We start from the raw sequence: 25,934 nt of genomic DNA on the forward strand, positions 1-25,934 counted from the left end.
AAATCCACACTTTTCCATAAGCATGTTATATACATACAATGTATACCTAAAAAATCGCAGATTCCAGGGCTGCTGCTGCGTTGTGGCTAGATAGTGCTATGAAATTGAAGGAACATCTAGGCTAGCCCTACATGGGACCATTCTCACAAGTCAAGGTTTTACATATCTTCACACAAACACTTGATGAATGTAGGTTTAAATTTTGGGCTCAAGCTTTGCAATGCATAATATGCTAAATATAAACTGTCCAATGAAATGACTCTTTTCAAAACAAATTTTGGACTAAGCACAAAGATGGCTGATCTGAATTGTCTAGAGAAAGAAAACGGTGGTATTTGCTTAAGTTGATATCATTGCGTATACGACAAGAAGTTGAAAAAGTTAAAGAATTTGTCATCTTCTGTTTGCAGCCATTATCATTTACGTCTACTTCACGTTTAGAATGAGAACCGCATTTTGATTGGCTCCAGTGTACGACTTGGACCCAATGAAATGGGGACTCCTGAGTCAGAAATTTGAATAGCTATACATTCGTCAAGGGTTTGTGTGGAGGGTACATAATCGCAAAACCTTGACTTGTGAGAATGGTCCTATGCAGGGATAACAAGCATTAATTCATACAGTGCGTTCAATAGACCTAGATTTCTATCTAGCAGCTAGGCTAGCCGCTACGATCTTAAATGCAGCCCTTGTCTTCATCTTGTAAGGAATCTGTGCTGCAGTAGATATGTTTTTATGATATTAATATATGTATGGTTGTGGTTGTATTTTTCATTGTAGAGAAGTATGTTTTCCTATGCAAACCGCAAAGCTCCACAAACACTAAAGATAGAAACAGTTCAAACGATCCAGTCAGACGAGAGCCAGTCGGATCAGGAGTCGGATGTAGAAATGGAACCCCAGGAAGAGGCGGATGTACTAATGGATCCTCTGGAGGAGGACAATACAGTCTCCACAGTCAGTCATTTGTGACTGACACAGCAATAAGGAGATGTTTTCTTGCCCAGTGTATTATTCTAATTAACTTTGTTGACACTGTTTAGACAATATCTAAATGAGATTCATAGTCTACCCATTATAAAATGTCATAAATGTGCCACCTCATGATTCTCGTCATCTAAAGCATGTACTGTCCATTCTTTATTGTATACGAGTGATTCATAATTGTATTCATGTGTCATTTGTCAGAGGCATCTCTTGCAAAATTGAAAGTCCTACTTTATATAGGATTCGATTCTTCAAAGGATATAACAAATTAAAATTTAAATTGATGTTGAAATTGTGATTTTGGTCAAGGAAGAACACATATGATATAAGAAATATTGGGTATTCTGTAAAAGAAGTAAGTGCTCTAAGGACCATTTTTGGCCCCAGATTTTTCAAGAAATTTACAATTGTTAGTGCAAGAGTTTCTTAAATGATGGACGGAAATTAAACATCTTGTATTTGATGGTGTTATAGGGCAATTCATAACGGGGTCACTTATTGAAATTGACAAAAATTTGCCCATGTTTGTTACGAAAATTTGCTAGAATTTAATGAATACACCATGCAAGCTCCAGAATGGAATGAAGATACCTTGGTGCTACATATTTTAATGAAATATCACTTTGATACTATATTGGTGTGGTTGATGATTTGCCAAAATAATTATAATATCAGTTTATGCAAAATGAAAGTTTACATTTAGATTTGACAAAAATGAGTTTTGCACTGATAGCAAGGGGCACAAAGGTGACGATCAAACAACCGGATAACGACGATGTTGTTACATTTATGAAAAGTCTGGGTATAGAGTTGAATTTGTCCCTTAAAGAAACTACTTCTATTAGGGGGTGCCCTATTGTAACTAATCTGTTCGTCAGTATTAGGGCCAGCGATATGGAGGTTCCCTATTGTAACTAATCTGTTCATCCGTCCACATCTGCACTTCTTATGGCATGCTATAACTTAAGTTTTCTGGCAAGAATTTTATATATACTTGGATTCTGCAGAGAAAGACCTCTTTATTGGCTTTGTCATTAGGAGTTATGGAACTTAGAATTTTTATATTGAAATATTCATTGCGGGGCCCTTTCTGACTTGCCAATTATTCTGATGGTTTCTAATCAACATGGCAGATACAAGGAAAGAAATTTGAAGTTTTTATTCTTAATTAAACAATTACCTGACACATGAACAACGCAGGATTAGCAGAAAATGTTTTTGTACTGCTATTGAGTAGATTTAATTTTAATAAGATATGTTTTTCCATATGAACTTTTAGAATAATGTGTGTCTTTAGGATATTGCTCAATTTTTGGGATGAAAAAAACTTTTAACAAGTTCTTGCCACATAAAGTTAATTTGAACATAACTCCATACTCGAATTTTTATCTGATAAAAGTGTAGGAAGTGTATTTATTTCCATTTATTAGAGTTAAAACTAATAAATTATCAAATAAAATACATAGGTCATCACACTTTTTAAGATGTGAGGCATACTTACTTAAACAATCTTATCTCAATGTTGGGAAATTGTATTTTTCCTTAAACAGCGTTATCAAAATTTCACAAAATCTGGTTAAAACGCTATAATAGTATTCTTAGCAATCTTATGAAACTGTTTCTTTACAAAACAACACAAAATGTCTGAAAAATAAAGGAAATCTATCGCATAATGGACTTGATAAAGAAATCAATAAAAACAGAGTGAATGCCCTTGGATTCAGTATTTTAAAACACATCATTGATTATTCATGTATTGGAAAAGATTCTAACAAAATTTACGTTCCTATCATGGATAAATCTAAATAAATCAATGATTTTGTAAAATTTAATGACATCATAGGAGGGTGGAATAACTTTTAACAGCAAACACATGTCCCTCTATCAAACAACAAATATTGAAGAGTAATATATTAAAGTATTTTAAGAACACTACTTCTGAAGCTCCAGATCGAACATATACAGAGCCAGTCCTGCAGAGTGGGACTTCTTCATCAACTCCAGGTGGGTCAGAAAGTTTCCTAGTTGTTTGATCAGTTCGACCTGACTGTCTACTAAGTTCTCATCCAAAAACAGCTTCATCTGCATTCCAAATGGAAAAATAAAATTTGAATTTTTTTTTAGCTCAAATCGTGTCCATGTCCCTTTAATTAAGGGAAGCAACCATCTTTTTTACTGACATGTATGAACAATTCTAGTAAATGGGATATTACAATGATGCTTTCAAAACCAGGCATTTAAATCAGGTTGAATGTTTTATACTTTTTAAAATTTTATTTTTATATCTACGTGTGGATGCATGCAACAGAGTGCAGACAAATTTTCATAACACGAGTCGTTCAATTTTTTCCCCTGGCCATTGTGTTTTATCAGCAAATCAGACGTTGAAAGCTATTAATTATATGTGTTGAGTATTATAAACCATTATATACAAAGCTAAGAGTGCAAAAAACCGAATTTCTTTGACCTTTTATAATAAGATGATACATACGCTTGGATCTTTGTATTTCATAGCTATTTTGTTCTGTAGGAGGATCTTGATGTTTAGTTGGCGGGCCTGTTTTAGAGCTAGCTCTAGGGCAGCCTTTCCTTGGCTAAAGTTGAACATTACAGGTGCCTGGAAAAATAATAATAGCAACGAGCTGAAACTAAATAACAATGTGAGTGACATCACAGTGCACGTATATCCAAATATTAAAACGTGTATATATATCTTGGTAATTCATGATATCTGACACATAATATGTAGAGGAATGTTATAAATTTTAGATCAGTGGTAAATAAATTGTTAATCTGTATTTCAATAATTCATATCATTCAACTTGATACAAGTTGTCGGAGATGGTTTTAAGAGTTACCTCCCTTCCTTGCTCAAAGGTACATGTACGTCCTTCGAGAAATTTTTCACTCATATCGATACGTCACCAGCTATAGATCGAGACGTCACCAGCTATAGATCGAGACGTCACCAGCTATAGATCGATACGTCACCAGCTATAGATCGAGACGTCACCAGCTATAGATCGAGACGTCACCAGCTATAGATCGAGACGTCACCAGCTATAGATCGATACGTCACCAGCTATAGATCGAGACGTCACCAGCTATAGATCGAGACGTCACCAGCTATAGGTGAAGTGCCAGAAATTTAGATCTATGCTTAATGCTTTGGGCCTAACAGTGAGGGTTCTTTATCGTGCCAACCTCCGTCGTGACTTTGATTTGTGGGTCTCATCCGATAGACCCGCGACTCTCGATTTTAAATGCCGATCCTGTCCGTCTTGGGTTTGACACGGGTGAGACTCAAATCCACAAGCAGGACGGTTAAGATGTCTAACTCTCTCACTAGTGAGGCACGGTTTGCACAAAATTTGGCAAAAAAGACAAAGATGGCAGATTATGAAAATCAATAATTTTATAACACTTTTCACCGAGAGCTCTCATGAGAAATTGTCTTTGGCTTTAATTTAAATGCCCATTAAAACATGCATTTTTCATAGGGTTCAGTGTTAAAAATAGGGTATAATCTTAAAAGTACATCATTATTTTAAAAACAAATATCCTGAGGACAACTTATGTTGATGCCTTTAAAGTAAAACCAGGGTTAATAATGTATAGTTTTCCTTCAAATGATCTAGAATTAGAATAGTGTAAAATTAAATAATGACATTATTAAATGCCACTTAAAAATATCATGATATAGTTTTTTGGGTTTTTGAAAAAAGTAATTCGTGTATGAAAATCAATGTCGGATAACATAAACTTACAGGGACTTTAACACCCCCCTTCCCACTTAATTATTTGAATTTAGATTTTTATTCGACATTGATCATTTCAGCTCTCCTCTTTAAAACCTTTCAAACTCATGACCAAGGTAGAAAGCATCTGGACTGCATGCATGTTTCTCATTGACTCCGTTACAGATTCCTAAAACTATACGCACATTACAGACATGTTTCGCATTGACTCAGTAGAGATTCCTAAAACTATACGCACATTACAGACATGTTTCTCATTGACTCAGTAAAGATTCCTAAAACTATACGCACATTACAGACATGTTTCTCATGGACTCAGTAGAGATTCCTTATACGCACATTACACAAATATTTTAGTGAGCAGAGTAGAAAACTTACTCTAACAGAGTCTTTGCTGCCCATGTAATGTGGCCCTGGTTGAGTTATCGATCACAACAATGATATAGAATTTATTCTCTCTGATATTCCTCCATTGCCAAACAACGATATTTCCTATCTAAATGAACTAATCTAATAACTGATTTCCATACACACACCAGTAACTCAGTTCATGCATTCAGCTTAATTAATATAACAAAGCAATCCCATATTTTGGTGCCATTTCTTGTTAAAACTAGACATCACTGAGATGCAATACACCTCCTTGCCCCCCCCCCCCCCCCCCCCCCCCCCCCGTAGTAATTGATGTTGAGGTCAAAGTTCAACGTTAAAGGTCATCAATGAAAAGTCATCAACCATGAATCATCGGCTTGAATCGTGCACATGAGCTATTATGTCGTGCGCACGATATTTTCAGACATATGGAGCGCCAAATTAACATAAACTCAAATAATTGAAGATATCTTCAATTATTTGAAGATATCATCAATTCATTTGATGCGCGCAACAATTTAATCAAAGATCTCTTCAAATAATTAATGATATCTTCAATTCTGAATTATTGCGCGCATTAAATGAATTGATGATAGCATCAATTCTTCTGCTGAATTGATGCGCGCTTTAATTGAATTAATGATCTCTTCAAATGAATTGATGCGCGCTACAATTCAATTGAAGAGAGCAATAATTGATATAATGCGCGCATTAAATCAATTGATGAGAGCAATAATTGAATTGATGCGCGCATTAATTCATTTGATGAGAGCAATAATGGATTTAATGCGCGCATTAATTCAATTATTGCTCTCTTCAATTGAATTAATATCTTTAATTCATTTGAAGAGAGCAATAATTCTTTTAGAGAGAGCAAATAAATAATTAAAGATATCTTCAATTCAACATATCCACAATTGAATTAATGATCTCTTTAATTGAATTGTTGCTCTCTTTAAAAGAATTGATGCGAGCATTAATTCCTTATACAAAAGCATTGTAAATAATTAAAGATATCTTCAATTGAATTAAAGAGATCATCAAATTATTTATACCGAGCTCTAAATCAATTATTGCGAGCAATATTTCTACGAAATTAATGCTCTCATCAATTGAATTGAAGAGAGCAATAATTGAATGAATGCGCGCATCAAATCTATTATTGCTCTCATTAATTCAATTGATGCTCTCATCAATTGAATTGAAGAGAGCAATAATTGAATTAATGCGCGCATTAAATCAATTATTGCTCTCATTAATTCAATTGATGCGCGCATTAATTCAATTAATGAGAGCAATAATTGAATTGAAGCACTCATTAATTCATTTGATGAGAGCAATAAATGATTTAATGTGCGCATTAATTCAATTAAAGAGAGCAATAATTGAATTGATGATATCTTCAAATAATTGAAGATATCTTCAATTATTTGAGTTTATGTTAATTTGGCGCTCCATACAGACAAGCTACGAGATATTACGTCGATTGTGCACACTAGATTAAAAGACATGCGTACGAGATAATAATCGCATGTTTTAGAAATACCATTGTAGTTATGTACATCAAAGTGAATATATGTAATTCAAACCAGGTCTGCCAAAAAGAGAGAGAGATGGGGGGGGGGGGGATTCAGTGAGGCGCGTAGCTGCCTATACGCAAGTACGCAACTGCATACATATCATTTGAGAGAGAAAAAAGAAATTCTGCCATTAAATATCTGAGAAAAAAGAAATTCTGCCATTAAATATCTGTACCTCAAAATATAGTTCCGATTCATAATTTAAACAACATCATTATCTCCATTCAATCAAATTTATAAAGTCCTTTTGAATTTCAAATCATCAATATCATATCGAATATCACTTTAATGTACAGCTGTATATATCTCAGTGTACATAAAGTAGACGGATTTAGGATATTCTTTGTTATCACTGGAGAGGGACGTTAAACAATATCAATCAATCAATATCACTCAACTTACCAGTAACATTTACCATACCAGTCGAAAACAAAAAGTAGACATCACAATGTAAATCAGTTCAAGTACACCCGGTGAGTTGGCATGATAAAACACTATAGAAAATGATTTTGTGAATTCTTTGTTTTTGGAAACTGACTAAAAACCTTGTTTCTGTGCACAAAAATTGGTGATTTTAAGCTTCTGGGGGCTTTGCCCCCGGGTCCTCACCAAGGCTTTCCCATACTTTGCGTATACTTCGTTTTCTTTCTGGCTGTACGCGCATGATTCCGGTTAAAGGGTTTCCGGTTTGTTGGGCGCGGGAAGGCGGATAGAAAAAATCGGAACAATGGTGAATTTTGGTTTCATGCATGGTGTTCAACTTTATGTAATTTGTAGGTAGTGAGGTTTTGTGAGATTCTGGATTCGCTATGATCCCCGGGAGATAATCGCAGTGGTGGATTCAATTATAAGGACGCAAATTTTAAGGGCTTTTGAAAAAAAAAAAATTAAGTTCTCCCAATAAAAGTAATTTAATAAATCAAAAGATTTGGTCATTTATTTCTCCGAAAGTGGAAGAAATTATTGCTTCTTTTATCGTTTACATTTTCCTAAACAAGATGCCACTATTTACCTTAAATTTGAAATTTTTAGTGGGGGCGCGCGCCGGCTGTGCCACCCATAATTTCACCCTATCAAAAAATGACAAAAATTAGTGAAAAGGACTACATATGAGACATATTTCAAGTCTCATAGAAACTGTATTTTTATCTAGGAGCTCGCCCCCTGAGCTTCCAACGAGGCCTTCGCCCTAGACCCATTAGGGGCCTCAAGGCGGCCCCACACCCCCTGTCTAAAAAAAAGTGCGACCTCTAACCGCGATTTCTGGATCTGCCCCTGAAACGATTTGTGTAGTGTAAACCCTGTACCTTCATTCTCATCAGACTCAGAGTGCCTCCTCGTTTGTTCATGTATTCCATCATTAGTTTGGCCCGATTGTATTCTCGTTCTGCACTGGCAGCAAAATATTTACGAAAACCCGGCAGTGCCATGTCTGCACGGTCAAAATAATTAGCCTGTAATACATAACAATTGTAATCATCAACATTTAATTTATAACTACGAAAATAAGGAACCCTTTCTAGATGAAGTTGCTAAAATTGTTCAGAAAATTATCTTTAAACTCACCATAGCCAAATATTGGTAGTGTTGGTTTAAGCATTCTGTGATTAATTTATTGAGTCCTTTTCTGCTGATTTTGGCAAAATTCTGTTGCACTTGTGTCACATGTCCTGCAACCGAAATCTTCAGTATTATGTTGCGAACAATTTTTAACAGTTCGTTTTTTTTATGGTCAGAATAACGCAATCAGAAGACTAACGGGGATCTAAAGTTCGAATTTCGACAAATTTTTCACCACTTGTACATGTATATCTTTCCGTACAAATCATAATCGAAAAGTATTTAGTGTACTTCAAAGAAGGAAGCGTGTCAATCTCTGTAAGACAATCTATTCTATTCCCAAACCCTTCAACACGTGTTTGTCATTACATTATACTCATAGAGCTTTAATAAACAAAATTATATTTCTTTGTTCATTCAGAGAAAAAAAACCCCAATCATGTTATATCTGTTTACAGTATGTGATTAACAAAATAACAGATGGTGGCGGATGGAAAGTTTTTAAATAAATAAAAAAACAAACTAATATAACCATCTCTAATAGATCAAGTACCATCACACATTGGTAAAAAATTTCCCTAAATTTTGTAATTCTTTTATATTATTGTATACGTTTGAAAGTTGAGGGTCTGAACTAATGATATTTTTTAAATAAGTTGCTTTCTCACATCTGAATACAGAGAGCACTTCAAAACAAAGTACACCAAGTACACCTCGTCTTTTGCTTCATTACAGTGTGTGTACTATTTTGATTCACGGGGACAAAATAACTGGCTGGCCTCATTAATTAGCTGAGAAGTCATTTTACGAAGTGCCCTACAATATCAATTTAAATGCCGTAACTGACGACTTACCCAATTTGAGTGGCCTTTTAGCGGATACCTTCGCGGCTGTGGCCCCTCCCAACCAGTCCGTGCCATGGTATCCAAGTAAGGCGATAACAAGTCCGAACAGTGCAGTTACAAACACGCGCATTCTGTGTTCTCCATTAACGTTCAGTAAATCTTATAGGGTGCAAAGGGTACTTCCGGTTATTCAACAGCCTGACCCCATCTTTACAGTAAAAGAGCAAAAACATTATAATTAAGATATTGTATAAATGATGAAATCATAAATCTGAATTATATGCATACTTTAATGTTTGTATTATAATTATCGACCTTTCACTTTCTCATATAATAGTGAACCCCCGTTCAAATTGATATTAATATTTATATATTGTAGTATATATTAATATATCTAATACTAAACAACTTGATGTTCCTCGCATTTAGTATTTATTAAAAACTTATATTTGTAATAATAAATGAGGATGTTTAACGTGAATTGTACATTGATAGCATTTTCCCTTGATAACAGAAGATTATACAATGGTGTGAACTTTGCGTCCACTCTATTTTGATGATACATATCCTTGATAATTCATGGTATGTGCGTGTACACTGTATACATTGGGATAAGATAATGCATAACTACAAGCCTCGGCCCCCAAAAGATGTAGATCGACATCATAAATGTGACTAAGCATAGCTAACATTACCGATGACTAATAAAACGCATCATATATAATGACTACAAGATAGTTTCATAAAAGTCAAGTTATTGATACATACACTTGTTCATATTATGTTTCTGCTTGATAAATTAAAGACTAAGCATTTTGAGATCGTAGATAGATGCTTCTTCAATAAAAATGAGACTCGAAAATATTCATATCATGTGACCAGTCATCCAAAACAAAGTTGTTAGAATTATTCTCATTCTACGCATTTGTACTGTAAAGTTGATAACAAACGGATGCTGGAGTTCTTCATTGACAATATTTATGCTGTCTTTGGAGATCAGGTCCTCCCAAAGTCTAATGGAATTCACCATGGGCACAAAGTATGCTCCTTTACTAGCTGACCTGTTTTTGTATTCTTATGAGGCAAACTTTATTCAAAAACTTCTACACCAGTTGCTATGGCCCTTATTTCGACGTTTGAAACACCGACGAGGTTCTGTCAATTGACAATATCAATTTCATTCATATGTCAGTTCAATATATCTCAGTGAACTCAAAATAAAATACACCACCGAGAATTTCTAATCTTTATCATATTTGTATGTTTTACTGAACATGGAACTTTTTAAAGAGATCGTTTTAAAAATTCGTAAAACTTTACCAATATAAAAATTCAAGAAAAACTTCTCACAGACAGAATTGTATCTTGTGAAAATAAAATCATATCTTTCTCCAAGATACTGGTAAAAGAACAGGGGTTTTGGGCTGTATATTTGACACAGGGTACTGCAGGGAGTGACAGTCCGTATTCTTCACTGTATCAGAAAATGACGAGCGATAATGATAGTGTCATGTGTTACCGAATTCTTCCGATGTTCCAAACCGAAACTCCTGTTTTGAAAACGTTAATTCTCCATGCGCAGTTAGTTGTGTGTTTGTCTGTGTGGGTTATTTGTCTATTTGGTGACCCCCACTTTTTTCGGAGTTTGACGTATGGGACAAAATAAAACATCTGTGAAAGTTTGGTATTTGGCTTGTCGACAATATTAGTCAACTCGCCCCCCCCCCCTCCCCCCCCCCTCCACACACACACACACACACACACACACACGAACGATGCCACGTGCCTCTATGGTAAATTGTAAGCATCCTAAATAAGTTTTTATTCTAAACTAAAATCAAATTATTTAATTCGTTATGGTTACACGTAATATATACATAATTTTTAATACTTTAAATGGCGATATTAATCAGTGTTTAATCATGTTAAGTACAAACAATATAACACCTTTAAGATCCTTCACATAAAAAAACTTCCACTAAATAATCATTAACTGCACCATCATTATTTGACCTCAAATTAAATTGAAATTCCGACAACCTTCCCCATCCTTGAATCATATGATAATGTATATCAATAGATGATCTTCTAACAATAGTGAATGTAACTACACATTTTATCTCGGCAGGTGACGTATGTTCTAGATGTTGACCAGGGGATCAGTTTCCGATGTTCTAGATATTTTTGACGTGAAATTTTGAATTCTACACTAAAAAATCTATTTTGATACGAGTTGCGATTTTTCTTTCATATTTCTCCAAAGGACCCTGAGCGATTTCTATAAGCTTTGTGTTGCTTGCGACATGAAATATTATTTTCATTTGATATAGGACCTTTGCCATTGTATCAGATTATTCTAGAAATATAACTGTAATTTTATCACATTTTTATTTCAAGGTGATATCAGTTTATTTTTGTTTGCGGGTGTACTAAAAGCGTACGCACGGTAACGAAAATAAAGAACATCTAAAATAAAATATCTCGCGCCGAAAACTGTGAGTGACACTTGCAAATTTGACAATGACAAACAGGACAGCGCCCTCTAAAGCACACATATCAGTATCTTTGGCCTGATTTGTATAGCCTGTTCATGTACTTTGTTCGGGTCTTTTCACTCATATCTCACATTGCTTTAACGTAGTTGTACTTAATGACAGACAGTTTAGCTATGAAGTTTCTCGTCGCTGTAGCGTTGTTCGCCGTGGTGTATGCTGGTAAGTAAAATTACAGTAAGGATAATTTTCATTAATTGAAGAATATTTTCCACGTCCAAACGTACTTTTTGAAATTCTGCTCAATAACTAGTTCATTTCAGTTAAACATACAAATTGAAAGGGGTGTCTTAAAAGTTAGCAAAACAAATTAAAACAATTAAACATCAGAAGTGGCGAATAACTCAGAAAAATAGATTACTTAAAAATTTATAGTTTGTGTCTTGTATTTCAGATGTAAAAAATGTTCGCCAGAAGTTTAAGGGAGCAGCCATAACGGCGATTAATGATCAAATCACACGAGAGTTACAAGCCAGTTATTTCTACCAAGCATACGTAAGTATCGTATTGCTAGTACAAAAATGTAGGTCTAAAGTTCAACAGCACACTGACGCAAGGGTTCTTCCATTAACATCAACGTACAACATTTAACCCTGAAATAAATAGAATTGTATGTATTCTAGCAAAGTACCATTTTTTGAAAGTTTGGAAAAAATCAGGTAAGCAGTTTAGGCTATACTTCGTATTTAGGGGACGCTTACCCCATGCCACTTCAGGTATTTCCAAGGGTGCGTGTTTGCCATGCGCTCATTTTTGTATTCGTTATAGGATTTATGAAATTGTCGCCCTTTGTTATTTTCACCCCTTTTCATTGAAAATAAATCTCTTTCATTGACCTTCATCTTATAATGCAATCTTTAGAAGATGAACCAAGTCCTTGTGCAAGGTGCCCTTCCACAGGTTTGATAGACGAGAAAGGGAAATTTCGAAATTGCTCTTGAGCAAGGTTTGAGTGTATTCAGTGTGTGGGTCCAAATTTTACATAGATATATGTTTTCCTATTGTATTTCAATGTCAAATACAAAAGGTCACCGTAACTGTAAGTGAAACTTACAGGGATTCTACATGTATCTTGTGAGGGGGGGGGGGATACATGAGCCACCCTTCCTCGTCCCTGATGTTGTAGGAGGTATTGTACCCCTATTTTAGCTATGCCCTTGTTACATTTGATGAACTAATTCTGTTTCATACAAGAGCCAAACTATGTCCCAAATACATAATAACATTTCATGTTATTTCATCAATTGATTGCAAACTCTATCCTTTCTTGAGTACAATATGATTTTAGGTGGTGCAATATTAGAAATCAAGGAAAGAATTGATGTACAGTTCTATTGCAAGATCCAATAAACACTTGACTGTTTTAGGTCTCTTGTCGATCTAATTGATATCACGAACAATTTTGTGAAGAGATATCCTCGGGGTTCACAAACAACGATGCCATTAATATTAGTTTTTCAAATGATTCTGCTGCCTATCAGTTGCCATTCATTTTTTGTCTCCTAAATTTCGTTTGTAATGCCGCTATCAAAAGTGTACATTTGTGCACTGGTCTCTAAGTTTTAAACTTGTTATGGTTTTGTTACACCTGTACACAGACAGGGAACATGCTTTGAAAATACTAGTACATGTACATCTAATAATTACGAAGAGGTCAGTTTTACAGATTCACAAATGCTATTATACATGTCATCTTTATGAGTTTTATTATTTCATAAAAGTAAACTGAAATGATATTATACATATAATCAAAATGATATCATAATACAATATATTTCCTTACGAGCACAAGAATGAAAATGAGATATGGTCTTGGTGATGTCCAGCGTGAAACACACGCAGGGAGGTCGCTTTTCTGGACGATGAATTTTCATCTTCGTACACCGTGTACTTACCATCGTCTCAAGCCACGGTCCGGAGTCCGCATATAGTTCTCTCCCAGATAGGAGAAGATTGTACATATTGGTCGTGGTCTGCGACGATGTGTACTTACTGACAATGTGTACTTACTGACAATGTGTACTTACTGACAATGCGTACTTACTGACAATGTGTACTTACTGACAATGTGTACGTACTGACAATGTGTACTTACTGACAATGTGTACTTACTGACGATATTAATCTATGCAAGGAAAACGACAAACTACGCATAGCTTACCTAGTTTAAGATTTTTTAGGCATTTGAAGCGAGTGGTTAGTTTTTTAACTGTGTCAGAGTTAGACCCCTTTCTATATTTATGGTATCACAGAGTTCGGACCCAAAACGGGCTTAGCCCCTGTGTATAAAATCTAAAGCAGGGTCCAGTTTCATAAAACTTTCCTAAGATATATCTTAAGATATGTCGTTAGATATTCTTAAGTTCTAACTTACGAATTTCCTAAGAATATCCACAACTGTTTCACGAAACGTTCATAAGAAATCTCTTTTCCTAAGATATATCTTAAATATGTGTAAATCAAAACAGGTGATCAGTGTTTTCAGATTTTGCATTAACAGTTTAAATACCGGTAGTGAATAAATGGCTTGTGTAAATTAATCATTAAAAAATGATAATTGATAGGAAACCTTATTAGATACACACTATACAAGCAATTAAGTTTGACATTGGTACATAGTTTCAGAGAGGGGGAGGGGGGCTGTCACCTGTTTCAGCCCGATATTGCAACTACATGTAGAAATTCAACACATTTCCAATAATTGACGGTCTGTCATGTTTCAATGATTTTATTATTCAACTCACTATCCAATTCAACGAATAAATCGAGCCCCACAACCCATGCCGTGCTCGAAATGTAAACATGTCGCAGTCAAAAAGAAATCAAAATATCTCAACGGCAGAAATATAAATCTTAACTGAGGAGGTAGAAAAAAGAAAAGAAGTGTTGTATCCAAACAGTACTCCAGCGTGATAAATTCAGCTAAAAAAAGACAATGGGAAGAAATTACAGCAAAGGTAAACGTAGTTAATACCTCCCAAGAAAGGACAGTTGATAAGCTAAAAAAAAAAAATGGAGCTGCTTAACGAGCGATACGAAAAGAGAGATGGCGTTGAATAGACGAGAACAGCGAAAAACTGGCGGTGGCCCCCTGCCCAGAGAAGTAGAAATCACTCAAATAGAGGATAAAATCCAAACTATAATTGGAAACACGTGCGTTTCTGGGATTTCGGGTGGGGTTGATACTTTCGATAAGGAACCTTCAAGTTCCACTAAGCCCTCTGCATCTCCTTCAGACATCTTGACGTAGTTAGGGCTCATGTTTGAAAGCAAAGAAGAAACATCTCTAACTATTCTGGAAACGTTGGACTTACTGATGCCGTGGAGATCAGCAGTCACCAATTGGAAATTCCCCGTGGCATAAAACCTGAGGGCAGCCATGACTTTTAACGATGTTGGCAATGATTGGGACCTACGAGTGTGTCTTTTCAAATCGTTTTCCATCATTTGGCATAAGTCGATGATCAAATGAAGTGGTAGTTTAAATTTTGAAACAATCTCCATGTCGTTCATATAATCTAAAGGATTCTTTCCATATCTGAATTGTCTTTCTCGTCGAAGTTGACGATGACACAGCAAAATAAAGGCCGCCGCCATATTTAGTTTGGACTTAAGACACCTACTTACCTGTCGTAAAGTTACGAAAGAACTTATGAAAATCCTAAGATACGACATTTTTTGAGAAACGGATAAGGAATGAACTTAGGAAAAATTTATGTCTTAAGTTAGATCTTAGTCGTAAGTTAGTTTTGTGAAACTGGTCCCAGGTCATTAAAGTTTTTCTACAATGCTTGCAAACCCCCCTCCCCATAATGACAACAAAACCATATTTCAATTTCATTGTATATATTTACCTCAACACCAGCTGAACTGACTGTTAAATACATTTAGTAGTATACGTCTTTACAACCACGTTGAACACCAATAAGAACGAGCTATAACTGTGTTGGGATGCCAACACAAATGTCTCCGAACACCTCCCCATGTCAGAAATGGTTTTTGATACCAGATATGCACTCAGGATCCTCTAAAAACCCTAGAAACTAAATTTGGTTGAAATCCGACGGACTTGTAATTTGGCCGCCATTTTCTTCAATGGCGGCCATTTTGAAACATTTGAAAATAGATTGGAAGGAAATACTGATGCTAGAAATGAATTGTGGACCCTCAATTTACCCCAGAACCCAAATGTTGTAGATATTTTAACACTTTGAAATATTTCGGTATATGGCGGCCATTTTGAAAATGGCGGCTCAAAAAAAAATTTTGATGGTGGAAATGAACTCGGGGTCACTAAATTACCCTAGAAATCGAATTTGGTTGAAATCCGACAACCTTGAGTTTTTGACGTTTTTTGGCCGCCATCTTGAAACGGCGGCCATTTTGAAAATTTGAAAAGTTGAATGCACCCCTCCTAGTGACCCCCTATCAGCTCACAAAGTTTGAAGTGGATCTGTCGAAGCACTTTCACAAAATCGGTCGGACAAATTTCTCACTAAAGAAGAGGAATAATAATAATAAGAAGAAAATAATAAGAATAATAAGAAACGGAGCAAAAACAATATGTCTCCGACTTCGGAGACATAATAACCACAGGGGCTAAGCCCGTTTTGGTATATTTATGGTATCACATAGTTCGGGCCCAAAACGGGCTTAGCCCCTGTGGTTATTCTTATTGGTGTTCATGAAATACAGAAATTTTTAGTAAAGTTACACTACACACTCACTCGTAAATCAATTCAAACTTTCCGGATATAGATACAAGTCTGCTCAACTTTTTGATAATACTTATACATGAAGTAAAATCTTCAACAAAGCAAAACTTTGATACTTTATCAATAAAACTTTTATTTTTAAAGCAGTTAAAACATTGATCATTGATTCACTATTACATATGTATATAGTAAGACTGTTTATGACTTTGCTTCATAATTGTGGGAAGAACTTTGATACCTTTAGAATAGTAACCATGGTGATGCTTTGATTTACCTTATTAAAAACGATGATCATTTGATTGACTATATGTTAATTATCGTCTAGACTAGTATTCATTGTTAGGGTAGAATTACTTAGACTTCCTCTTATGATGTTGCGTGATACTTCCAGGCCCAGTACTTTGCCAGGTCTGATGTGGCGCTGCCTGGTTTCGCCAAATTTTTCTCCGAGGCTTCGAAAGAGGAACGGAACCATGCCGAAAAATTGATGGAATACGTCAACAAAAGGGGCGGGGACATTCAGCTGAAAGAACTGAAGGTACACCTATTGTTTACTATCACAAGTCACATACACGTTTGATAAAACAAAACACGGTGCATATGTGAAGATATATTTCATAGTAGGATGCATACCAATTGACTCATCACTTTTGAGCAGCTACTTTTAAAGTTGTGTAATTTATAAACACGTGATGAACGATCGTGGACTTTCCCGCTGTTTACCGAGTAGAACATGGCGCATAGATACGATATATAGTTTATCATTTCACTTGAGAACACCTGATAACCATTAACTTGTTATTCAAGCCCATCTACTTATAATAATACAGTTTACGAGACCCTTAAAGTTTGGAATTCGGTTATAATCTAAAGTGCATTATTAATAATACAGCAACATCTGAAATTATTACAAAGAATTGTAAGCTTTGTATATCTAACAAAACAACTACATGTAGGTTGATATCCATTGTTTACTATCTTTGTTTATCAAAACAATCTGTTTACTTTTAGTTGCAAGATGTTTGCAATCTCGTCACCAAAGGCTTGGAAGACGCCACTTTTAGTTTCACGAAAACCAAGTCCTGCGTAAGTCGACCTTTCTGTACTAAGTTGAAGACAATACTTTCTAGAAACATTCTACTGAGGTATTCTACTTTATCTTGTGCCTAATTGTAGATTTGTAACTTCATCACCGCCAACAATGCTGTAACGTCCAGTTTGGAATGTGACGTAAGTTTATTACGTATTGCATACTAGCATTGTATCATATGTAAAATATGTGTTATAACGAACAAATTTACACATGTTGATATTTTTCCTATGTGTTAGTAAACAAACAAAACAATAATATTACTCATGAATTTGGCTGTATGAATTTGATGAGACGAATAATTAGTTAATGGCAAACCCTTCTTTTACCCAGAATTCCGTGAGAGACGATTGGTTCAATGGACTGATGGCTCTAGAGGATACCTTGGTGCTGGAGAGAGCTGTTAATGATTTCCTTTTAAAACTGCACCAGGCCCATGACGATGACGCACACGTAAGCAATCCTTTGTGATTGTCGCAAAATTTGTTGTCCATCGTAGAGAAAGTAGTAAATTTTGCACGTTATGTTGTACTTTATTTTCTAGAATCCTGAAATTGCCAAGTTAACTTTAAATTCTCCTGCACTTTTAACTTTGCAAACTCACTTAAACAATAATGATTCTGAATACTGTTAAAGTAAATGATTATAAGTATGGAATTTAATATCATCATAAGGAACGATACTATTTTCGTACAACCATTTTCCCACGAATTATTGAGCAAGAGTTGCTTCCCATTACACACTAAAGAAACGAACGGTGGAGCTTTGTTGCATAAGTGGTACTTGGTGTTGCAAAAAAGTGTTATATATGTACTAGCTATTCCAGATGTGTAAGTCAAGCAATAGAGAATTTATTTTGAAAGACGTTCATGGAAAGATGTTTTAAAATCTACTTTATATTTATTATTTTTATTTGCAGTTGTCGCATGTCCTTGAACATGAGTATTTGGATGAACAAGTGAATGCCATTAAAGAATTAGGTGATAAAATCAGTCAGCTGAAGAGAGCGGGCAAGGGGCTGGGAGAGTACTTGTTTGATCAGAAAATGTAGAGGACGGTGATTCCTAAAGTGATATTTATTAGAAATACTATTGTACTAAATGGATTCTAATGCAATAAAGTGATTTAATTATTGTCATAATTACGTTTTGCCAGCATTACAATATTTGTATATTATTTACACTGTCGTATATCACACGTTCATGTACAAATAGCCTCATGTGAAACATGTCAGTTTTGGAGATTTTAGAGGTAGAAAAATCATAGTGAATACTAAATTGGATTTATTAATTCTAAAGGGCAGATGAACTTCAAAAGCGAAAATATTCGGTACTTTTGCTTTGTGGTAAGCTACCAATCTGAAATTGAAGTGATTCGTTATACATGTATTGGGAATTTTTTTTGGATAATTTGGTTGATAGCCATGACCGAATCAAAGCACTCAGAAAATGAGTCTAGAAGTAAGAAATGATTAGAAAATCATCTTACGAAAAATCCATTCAAAGACTGATATTTCTATAAATATATATTTCTCACAAACGTCTTCGATCTTTTCTAATTACTTCCTGACAGTTTGATGGTTTTGTAGCATTAACCGCGGCACCGTCCGTGTTGTCTCCAATTATTGCAATATAGCGGGAACATGCTCTCAACCAGTCTGTTGATAACAGATAACACGTAGGTCTTGACCTTGGAAACAAAAAAGACACTTGCTCTTACGGCTCCGGTGTTATAGAGTGAGCCTTTCCCCGGCTCTAGAGTGAGCCTTCCCCCCGGAAGCCTGGCTCTAGAGTGGCTCACTCTAGAGCAGGAGGACTCCCGGGGAAGTCTCGCTCTAGAACCAGGTTTCCCCGTGGGAAGACCTGCTCTATCACTAGTTGTAGAGTCAGACTTCCCCCCATAGCAAGACTTCCCCCTTCATTATTCCTGGTAAACTACTATCACTTTATGGAGATTGTTAAGATACCAAAACCGTTTTCAGCAGAGCATTAAATGATTTTGCTTAAGTCGTTCATTAAATTCAAGAGAAGAAAAAGGTGAATAAAACACATTGGAATTAATGTCATTTTAACTCACCAACTGAGTGATAGAGAGAGGGAGAGTAAGAGAGAGAGAGAACATTGTATCATGTGGTGCAATATTTGTTTGACATTGCATTGTATGACATCGATGTGATGTTGTATCATGAAATTGCTAAAAACGCTCATAACTCCTACTGAAAATAAAAATCAGTGAATTGGGAGAACACGGACCCCTGGATAAACCAGGGTGGAATCAAACATATGATGTTTATGCATGATGTAGTGTTATATTGCATATTAATATTTGATATTGCGTTGGTGAATTAGTTAGCTCTTTAGCATATAATTTAAGTCATTTTTGAAATCAAGCACTTCAGATTTTCGTAATTTTGATTTCCTCCATTTCCGGGGGGGGGGGGGGGGGGGGAGGGGACGTCTCACTCTAGAGCCAGGCTTCCGGGGGGAAGGCTCACTCTACAACACCGGAGCCGTTAGAGCAAGTGTCTTATTTGTTTCCAAGGTCAAGGTCTAAGTACTATCTATAATCAACAGATTTGTTTAAGCCCAGTTTCCAGTTCTATCAAATGTTATACATAAATCAATCAATATTTACAAATGTATTTTCGTGATGAAATTACGGCGATTTTGATTGGCTGAAAAATTTGTTTCATTTCTACATCAAAGAAAAACGACAAGTCGCATTCCTCTGTTCCACCGGTACAACCAGTGTTCAACGTCTCCTCCAACACATTGCAGCATAATCGAGTCACCGATTGTCCTCTTCCTTCATATCTAACTCATCTTTTAACCATTGCACCTTTAATTTGGCGTCCAGTCCGTTTAATTCTGCATGCTCAGTAACTCTACCTGACCCGAACGCACAGTGTACAGCCATTTTGAATTTAGTGCGTGTTGGTGTCTTAATTGTTACGTACATATATTCCTACGCCGTAAATTAAAGCGGTATCATGGGGGAAAATTGGACAGAAAACTTTCATCAGTGCGCCACGCGTCCAAATTCAGGCGCGTAGCTACGTTTACGTCAAAACGCCCGGGAGTACACATAAAAAAAACACAACAAAAAACAAAACATTAAATGCTACAAACATAGGTGAAGAATAAGTGTCTGCAGTATCTGCGGTACATTAGTCTTCCCCGGACCCCCTACCAGGACCCGACCCCTCGCCGTACAATAGGCGTACACATTAATTAACTCAGGCTACGCCACTGAAATTCACCCATGATACTGCAATCAAGAACAGAATTATAAGATTAATTTTTTAAATGAGACAAGAGTAAAGTGACTTAATTTTTTTATTCACTTAAAACCAGATCACTGTTATGAGGTAGAAAGAAAGGTTACAGACAAGGGTTGAAAATAAAACAAATATGTCTTTAAAATGAATATCCGTACAGTTGGGTGTAGATACACTAACCAGGAAGACTCGAAATCATTGCCGCAGCTTGCAATTACAAATGTATAAACAATGCTCGAATTTTCAAGAAATGGAACGATTGGGGGATTTTTCACACAGTGTTTGGAAATATTGAGATCTAATATATTGTGTGCAACAACCGTCCAGAACAATCAATAAAATGCTTTCTTTATTGTTTTATCGGGAGATGAAGGTAGCACGCATTGCAGAAATAAATCATAAAGGGTTCCGCAATGATTGCTACCTTCGTCGCCCGATAAAACAACAAAGAAAGCATTTTCTTGTTTTTAAATTGTTCTTGACAGTTGTAAAATGTTCTTCAGTCCATTATAAATTTGTTTTGCAACATATATTGATTAAGTTTATTATCATAAAACTGAATTATCAGTGTTGTATTAGCAAAACACGAAGTGGAAGGGAGATGTGTATATATTTTTTCATAATCAGTCATTATGTAAGAAGGTATATCGCAGAATAATTACCGCGGTATCCCTTCGATCTTTGTAATAACCGTGGTAGAATAGTATATACAAATGGCACAACTTATTTACAGAAACTTTCATATGAGCATATATATTCACGTCATGCATGGGAAACTTTCATTCTGATTCAAAAGCTAACAAATGTCTTGTTCATTAAATCTGCAAGTAAACTTACTACTATTTATCAAAACATGAAACCGTGTTCCTGAGATTTGCCACAATACATGTATATAAATTGTGGCACATTTTACCGAGACAAATGACCTTGACAAAACAATTCACGTGTGTTAGTTTAAAGTATGTATTTCCATAAACAAAAACATGATAAGTTACATCATAATTGTTGAGATTAGAAAACAAGTGCATATGCACGTATATCAATTCCTCTCTCATTATCATATGTTAACAAAAGGCGATCACGTTTTGACAAGTAAAGAAACAAGCAAAGGTGATACTGAAGAACAGAAAAAAGTTCAACTGGAATGATTAAAATTACATTGGATCACACACGTTAAGACATGATATATGAGAATGCATAAATCACACAAAATTTAAACAATATGAGTATTTACACATGCATGTAGACAAACAGCTGATTGACATTATGAATGATATAAGCAAAAACAAAAAGCGCAAGTTACAAGAATACAGTTTTCAGTATGACTATTATAAACAGGAAGCAAACTATTAAATGATGACAATATGGAGTATTTAATACCAAACAAGGGGTGAAGATAGCAATAAGAACGATATGAAGTTTTTATGATTATGGGAGAACCAGATGGGCTTGATCGAAGCGTTTAGACTAATGATATATTTCTGAACATTTAGGAATATTCTTTCGTTTAAGTTTTCATTACCAAACAAAAGAAGAGCTGTATTTAATGGGAAATTGAGAGTTTATATATATTCATTTCTGACGTGCGTATATTGATTACAACAAATTAATGTTAATGAGATTCTACTGCTCCGTGTGTACAATACGGATCGGGTTCTAGATTCTACTGCTCCGTATGTACAGTACGGATCGGGTTCTAGATTTTAATGCTCCGTATGTACAATATATGCAATACGGATCGGGTTCTAGATTACAAAGGAATAAATGTTGTTAAATAAAATAAATAAGTAAATATTTATTCGGCATATACACATACATACAAACATACATACATAATTACCCAGGATAACCCATGAAATCTCGAAAGCTTATTTCCAATGGTTTCCTTTTTGATGCACGGGTGTTTGCGTTAGGGGGTCATTTATGTGGGAGGAAACCGGAGTACCCGGAGGAAACCCACGTGTCCGAGCGGGCGACCGCCATACCCTCTCACATACAACCACTGCCGATCACGGGGATCGAACTCGGGTCGCAGCGGTGAGAAGCGAGAGCGCTATCTCTGAGCTACCCGGACACCGGACACAGTTAAGAAACTGCAGTGTTTGAAGGACTAAGCTTCGTCTGGAACCTATGAGATAATATTTAAGGATGACAGTTTTTGGAGAAATGAGTGTTTTGAATATTAAAAGAGTACTAACTTCCTTAATCATGTTTGGGAGGATGTTCCGAAGGCGTGTTGTGGATGGAATGACGCTGTTTGCGTAATAAGTTGTTCTAACATTTACATAATGGTGTGAATATCTAGTATTGTACGTATGTAGGTCCTGATTTTGTGGGGAAATAATAGATTGTGAATATTACGATGTTAATCCATTTATCATTCTATACATCTGTATTAACTTGATGTTAATCCATTTATCATTCTATACATCTGTATTAACTTGATGTTAATCCATTTATCATTCTATACATCTGTATTAACTTGATGTTAATCCATTTATCATTCTATACATCTGTATTAACTTGATGTTAATCCATTTATCATTCTATACATCTGTATTAACTTGATGTTAATCCATTTATCATTCTATACACCTGTATTAACTTGATGTTAATCCATTTATCATTCTATACACCTGTATTAACTTGATGTTAATCCATTTATCATTCTATACATCTGTATTAACTTGATGTTAATCCATTTATCATTCTATACATCTGTATTAACTTGATGTTAATCCATTTATCATTCTATACATCTGTATTAACTTGATGTTAATCCATTTATCATTCTATACATCTGTATTAACTTGATGTTAATCCATTTATCATTCTATACATCTGTATTAACTTGATGTTAATCCATTTATCATTCTATACATCTGTATCAACTTGATGTTAATCCATTTATCATTCTATACATCTGTATTAATATGATGTTAATCCATTTATCATTCTATACATCTGTATTAACTTATGTTTTTGTCCTCAAGTTTCTAATTCTAATCCTATATCATTTTAAATTGATTGTGAACTGCAATATATTATTGAGCCTGTAATTATACGGCCAATCTTACCAAAGTACAGACCTATATTATTATTATATTATATATATATATATATATATATATATATATATATATATATATATATATATAATATAGGTCTGTACTTTAGTCAGATTGATTATACGGCCTGCTTCGAGATTAAGTTTTCCTAGTTTTTCTTTATACATGTAGTAGATTGAGCAATTGTCCCATTCGATATCTGAATATTCCATGAGTGGACGGACGAAAGAGATACATTGTTCGAAGCGTTTGGAGTTTTAATCTTTTAAAATGTGTTCTTAATGGCTTTTTTAATCATCTTGTCTATATGTTCATTGAAATTTGAAACCATGGGATCATACCGCGACATTAGTAGCATACATCTGAACTTATATTGTTCTGTATTTTTTTCTGAACTCAAAGGGAGGCTGATTGAACACTGAAAAGTAATGCCTACGTCCATAGAAGCTACTTTGATTGGAAGTCTAGAGAATTGAAGTATACAATTTCCACTCAGAGAAAAACAGACTCATGTACAGAACACGTTTCTTTCGTGTATTTGGACTCTTCCTTGCGTAACAACATGTGTTAATTAAGTTGAATATGACACCTGCGATTACTTTGGTTCTCAGGAAGCCTTAACTGAACTGAGTTTTTTTGGTATATACAGGCATGGTACAAAACATATACTAAAATACACAAGAGGCCCACAGGCCTTATAGGTCACCTGAGAACTAATGAAAAAGTATCGCTACTCCCACAGGCCTTATCGGTCACCTGAGTACTAGTGAAAAAGTATCACTACGTCCACAGGCCTTATCAGTCACCTGAGTACTAGTGAAAAAGTATCACTACTCCCACAGGCCTTATCAGTCACCTGACTACTAGTGAAAAAGTATCACTACGTCCACAGGCCTTATCACTCAGTCACCTGACTACCAGTGAAAAAATATCACTACTCCCAAGGGCTATGAAACCTAGAAAAAAATTCTTGTTTTGAATAAGCTAAATTATAATGTTCAGCAACAGTATAAAACAAGAAGTGTTCTTAAAACTTCACTGCCCTCAAAAGTGTATACACTGATGAAAGGCTTTACATAATATAATAAGTTTATTAACATTAAAGCATCAAAAGATATGACTAATTTGGACCCATCCTAGAGCCAAAACTCTGGGTTGTGAAAGTCACCTATTTTGCGTGTATCCTTTTCTACTATTCCTAAGTGCATGTATACATTTAGATTTTATACAGTATCAGCAAACGTGCACACAAGTATAACATAACTAATGCACGCAGTTATTAAAAAAATTGTTCTTGAATTCATTTGAATTAAAGATATCGTTCATTCAATTCATGTGCGCAACAATTCAAACAGGTAATAAAAAGTCTTTCCTCTATGCAATATTAGATGTATGTATTCAATTGTTATTTCCCGCGCTTGCGCGGAGTCTCATATAGTAACATACCACATAAATGTCACACCATTAAAATCCCATACCATATCATAAAATTAGTATAAACAAGAAACGACTGCTTCTAGTAACGCTTGGATATAGGTCTCCTCGCTAGGTACATATGTTTTGTAAAGTCAGCTAACCTCTCTTGATAACAATATAAACATATTTGCTATCGGAATCACCTAACTAATTGAAATTTTTTCTAGATTGCGTCGAATATAGAATTTTAATAACTTTCTGTAACAGTACCTGTAGATCATTTTAGCTTCAATTTCAATATTTTTCATTCAATTCATATTTATCCTTCTTTCTAATGATAAAAGTCTTATAATAGTACGACTGTATGGTGATTCCTGTTCTTATCATCACGAAATGTGTCAATGTGGGAAATATAGTACCAATTGTTATTAAATCTATCCTAGATTGTAAAAGTGCGTCTAAAAAGAAATTTCGTGACACTTAATGATTTTTCTTTGAACTACCAGGTGATGCTCTATCGAGAGTTGCGACACAGACAACGCTAGTAGAAAGACGAAGATAACGAACAGTGATCAATATCATAACTCCTATAAGCAATACAAAATAGAGAGTTGGGCAAACACGGACCCCTGAATATACCAGAGGTGGGATCATGTGCCTAGGAAGAGTAAACATCCTTTGTCGACCGGTCACGCCTACCGTGAGCCCTATATC

General features: G+C 35.2%; 3 protein-coding genes across 3 annotated transcripts in view; 2 read left to right on the forward strand and 1 right to left on the reverse strand.

The window, feature by feature from the left end:
- Nucleotides 1-1,271, forward strand: part of LOC125660461 (uncharacterized) — a 39,498-nt gene extending 38,227 nt beyond the window's left edge. Inside the window, exon 22 of the mRNA XM_048892297.2 lies at nt 781-1,271. Coding sequence (XP_048748254.2) covers nt 781-972 — 192 coding nt within the window. The 3' untranslated portion in view covers nt 973-1,271. The remainder of the gene's footprint in view (nt 1-780) is intronic.
- Nucleotides 1,272-2,800: 1,529 nt separating this feature from the next.
- Nucleotides 2,801-9,647, reverse strand: LOC125660465 (soma ferritin-like). Its single transcript, XM_056148492.1, has 6 exons — nt 9,590-9,647; nt 9,112-9,310; nt 8,264-8,367; nt 8,005-8,151; nt 3,479-3,604; nt 2,801-3,069 (listed from the first exon to the last, which is right to left on the reverse strand). Exons 2-6 carry the CDS (start codon nt 9,230-9,232, stop codon nt 2,920-2,922), a joined length of 648 nt encoding a protein of 215 aa, XP_056004467.1. The 5' UTR covers nt 9,233-9,310; nt 9,590-9,647; the 3' UTR covers nt 2,801-2,919.
- A 1,578-nt stretch (nt 9,648-11,225) lies between these two features.
- On the forward strand, nt 11,226-18,600 carry LOC125660464 (soma ferritin-like). Its single transcript, XM_056148491.1, has 7 exons — nt 11,226-11,816; nt 12,049-12,149; nt 16,761-16,907; nt 17,381-17,455; nt 17,546-17,599; nt 17,793-17,912; nt 18,379-18,600. The coding sequence occupies exons 1-7, from the start codon at nt 11,753-11,755 to the stop codon at nt 18,508-18,510; spliced, it is 693 nt and encodes a 230-aa protein (XP_056004466.1). The 5' UTR covers nt 11,226-11,752; the 3' UTR covers nt 18,511-18,600.
- Nucleotides 18,601-25,934: the final 7,334 nt, after the last annotated feature.

This window comes from Ostrea edulis, chromosome 9 (genome assembly GCF_947568905.1).
Source record: "Ostrea edulis chromosome 9, xbOstEdul1.1, whole genome shotgun sequence".
Taxonomy (NCBI): domain Eukaryota; kingdom Metazoa; phylum Mollusca; class Bivalvia; order Ostreida; family Ostreidae; genus Ostrea; species Ostrea edulis.

Coding starts and splice junctions, on each gene's coding strand:
- LOC125660465 (XM_056148492.1), bottom strand. CDS start 9,232: ATGCGCGTGTTTGTAACTGCACTGTTCGGACTTGTTATCGCCTTACTT. Junction 8,152..8,263: donor ACTACCAATATTTGGCTATG/GTGAGTTTAAAG, acceptor TATGTATTACAG/GCTAATTATTTTGACCGTGC. Junction 3,070..3,478: donor TGAAATACAAAGATCCAAGC/GTATGTATCATC, acceptor TTTGGAATGCAG/ATGAAGCTGTTTTTGGATGA.
- LOC125660464 (XM_056148491.1), top strand. CDS start 11,753: ATGACAGACAGTTTAGCTATGAAGTTTCTCGTCGCTGTAGCGTTGTTC. Junction 12,150..16,760: donor GTTATTTCTACCAAGCATAC/GTAAGTATCGTA, acceptor TGATACTTCCAG/GCCCAGTACTTTGCCAGGTC. Junction 16,908..17,380: donor TTCAGCTGAAAGAACTGAAG/GTACACCTATTG, acceptor GTTTACTTTTAG/TTGCAAGATGTTTGCAATCT.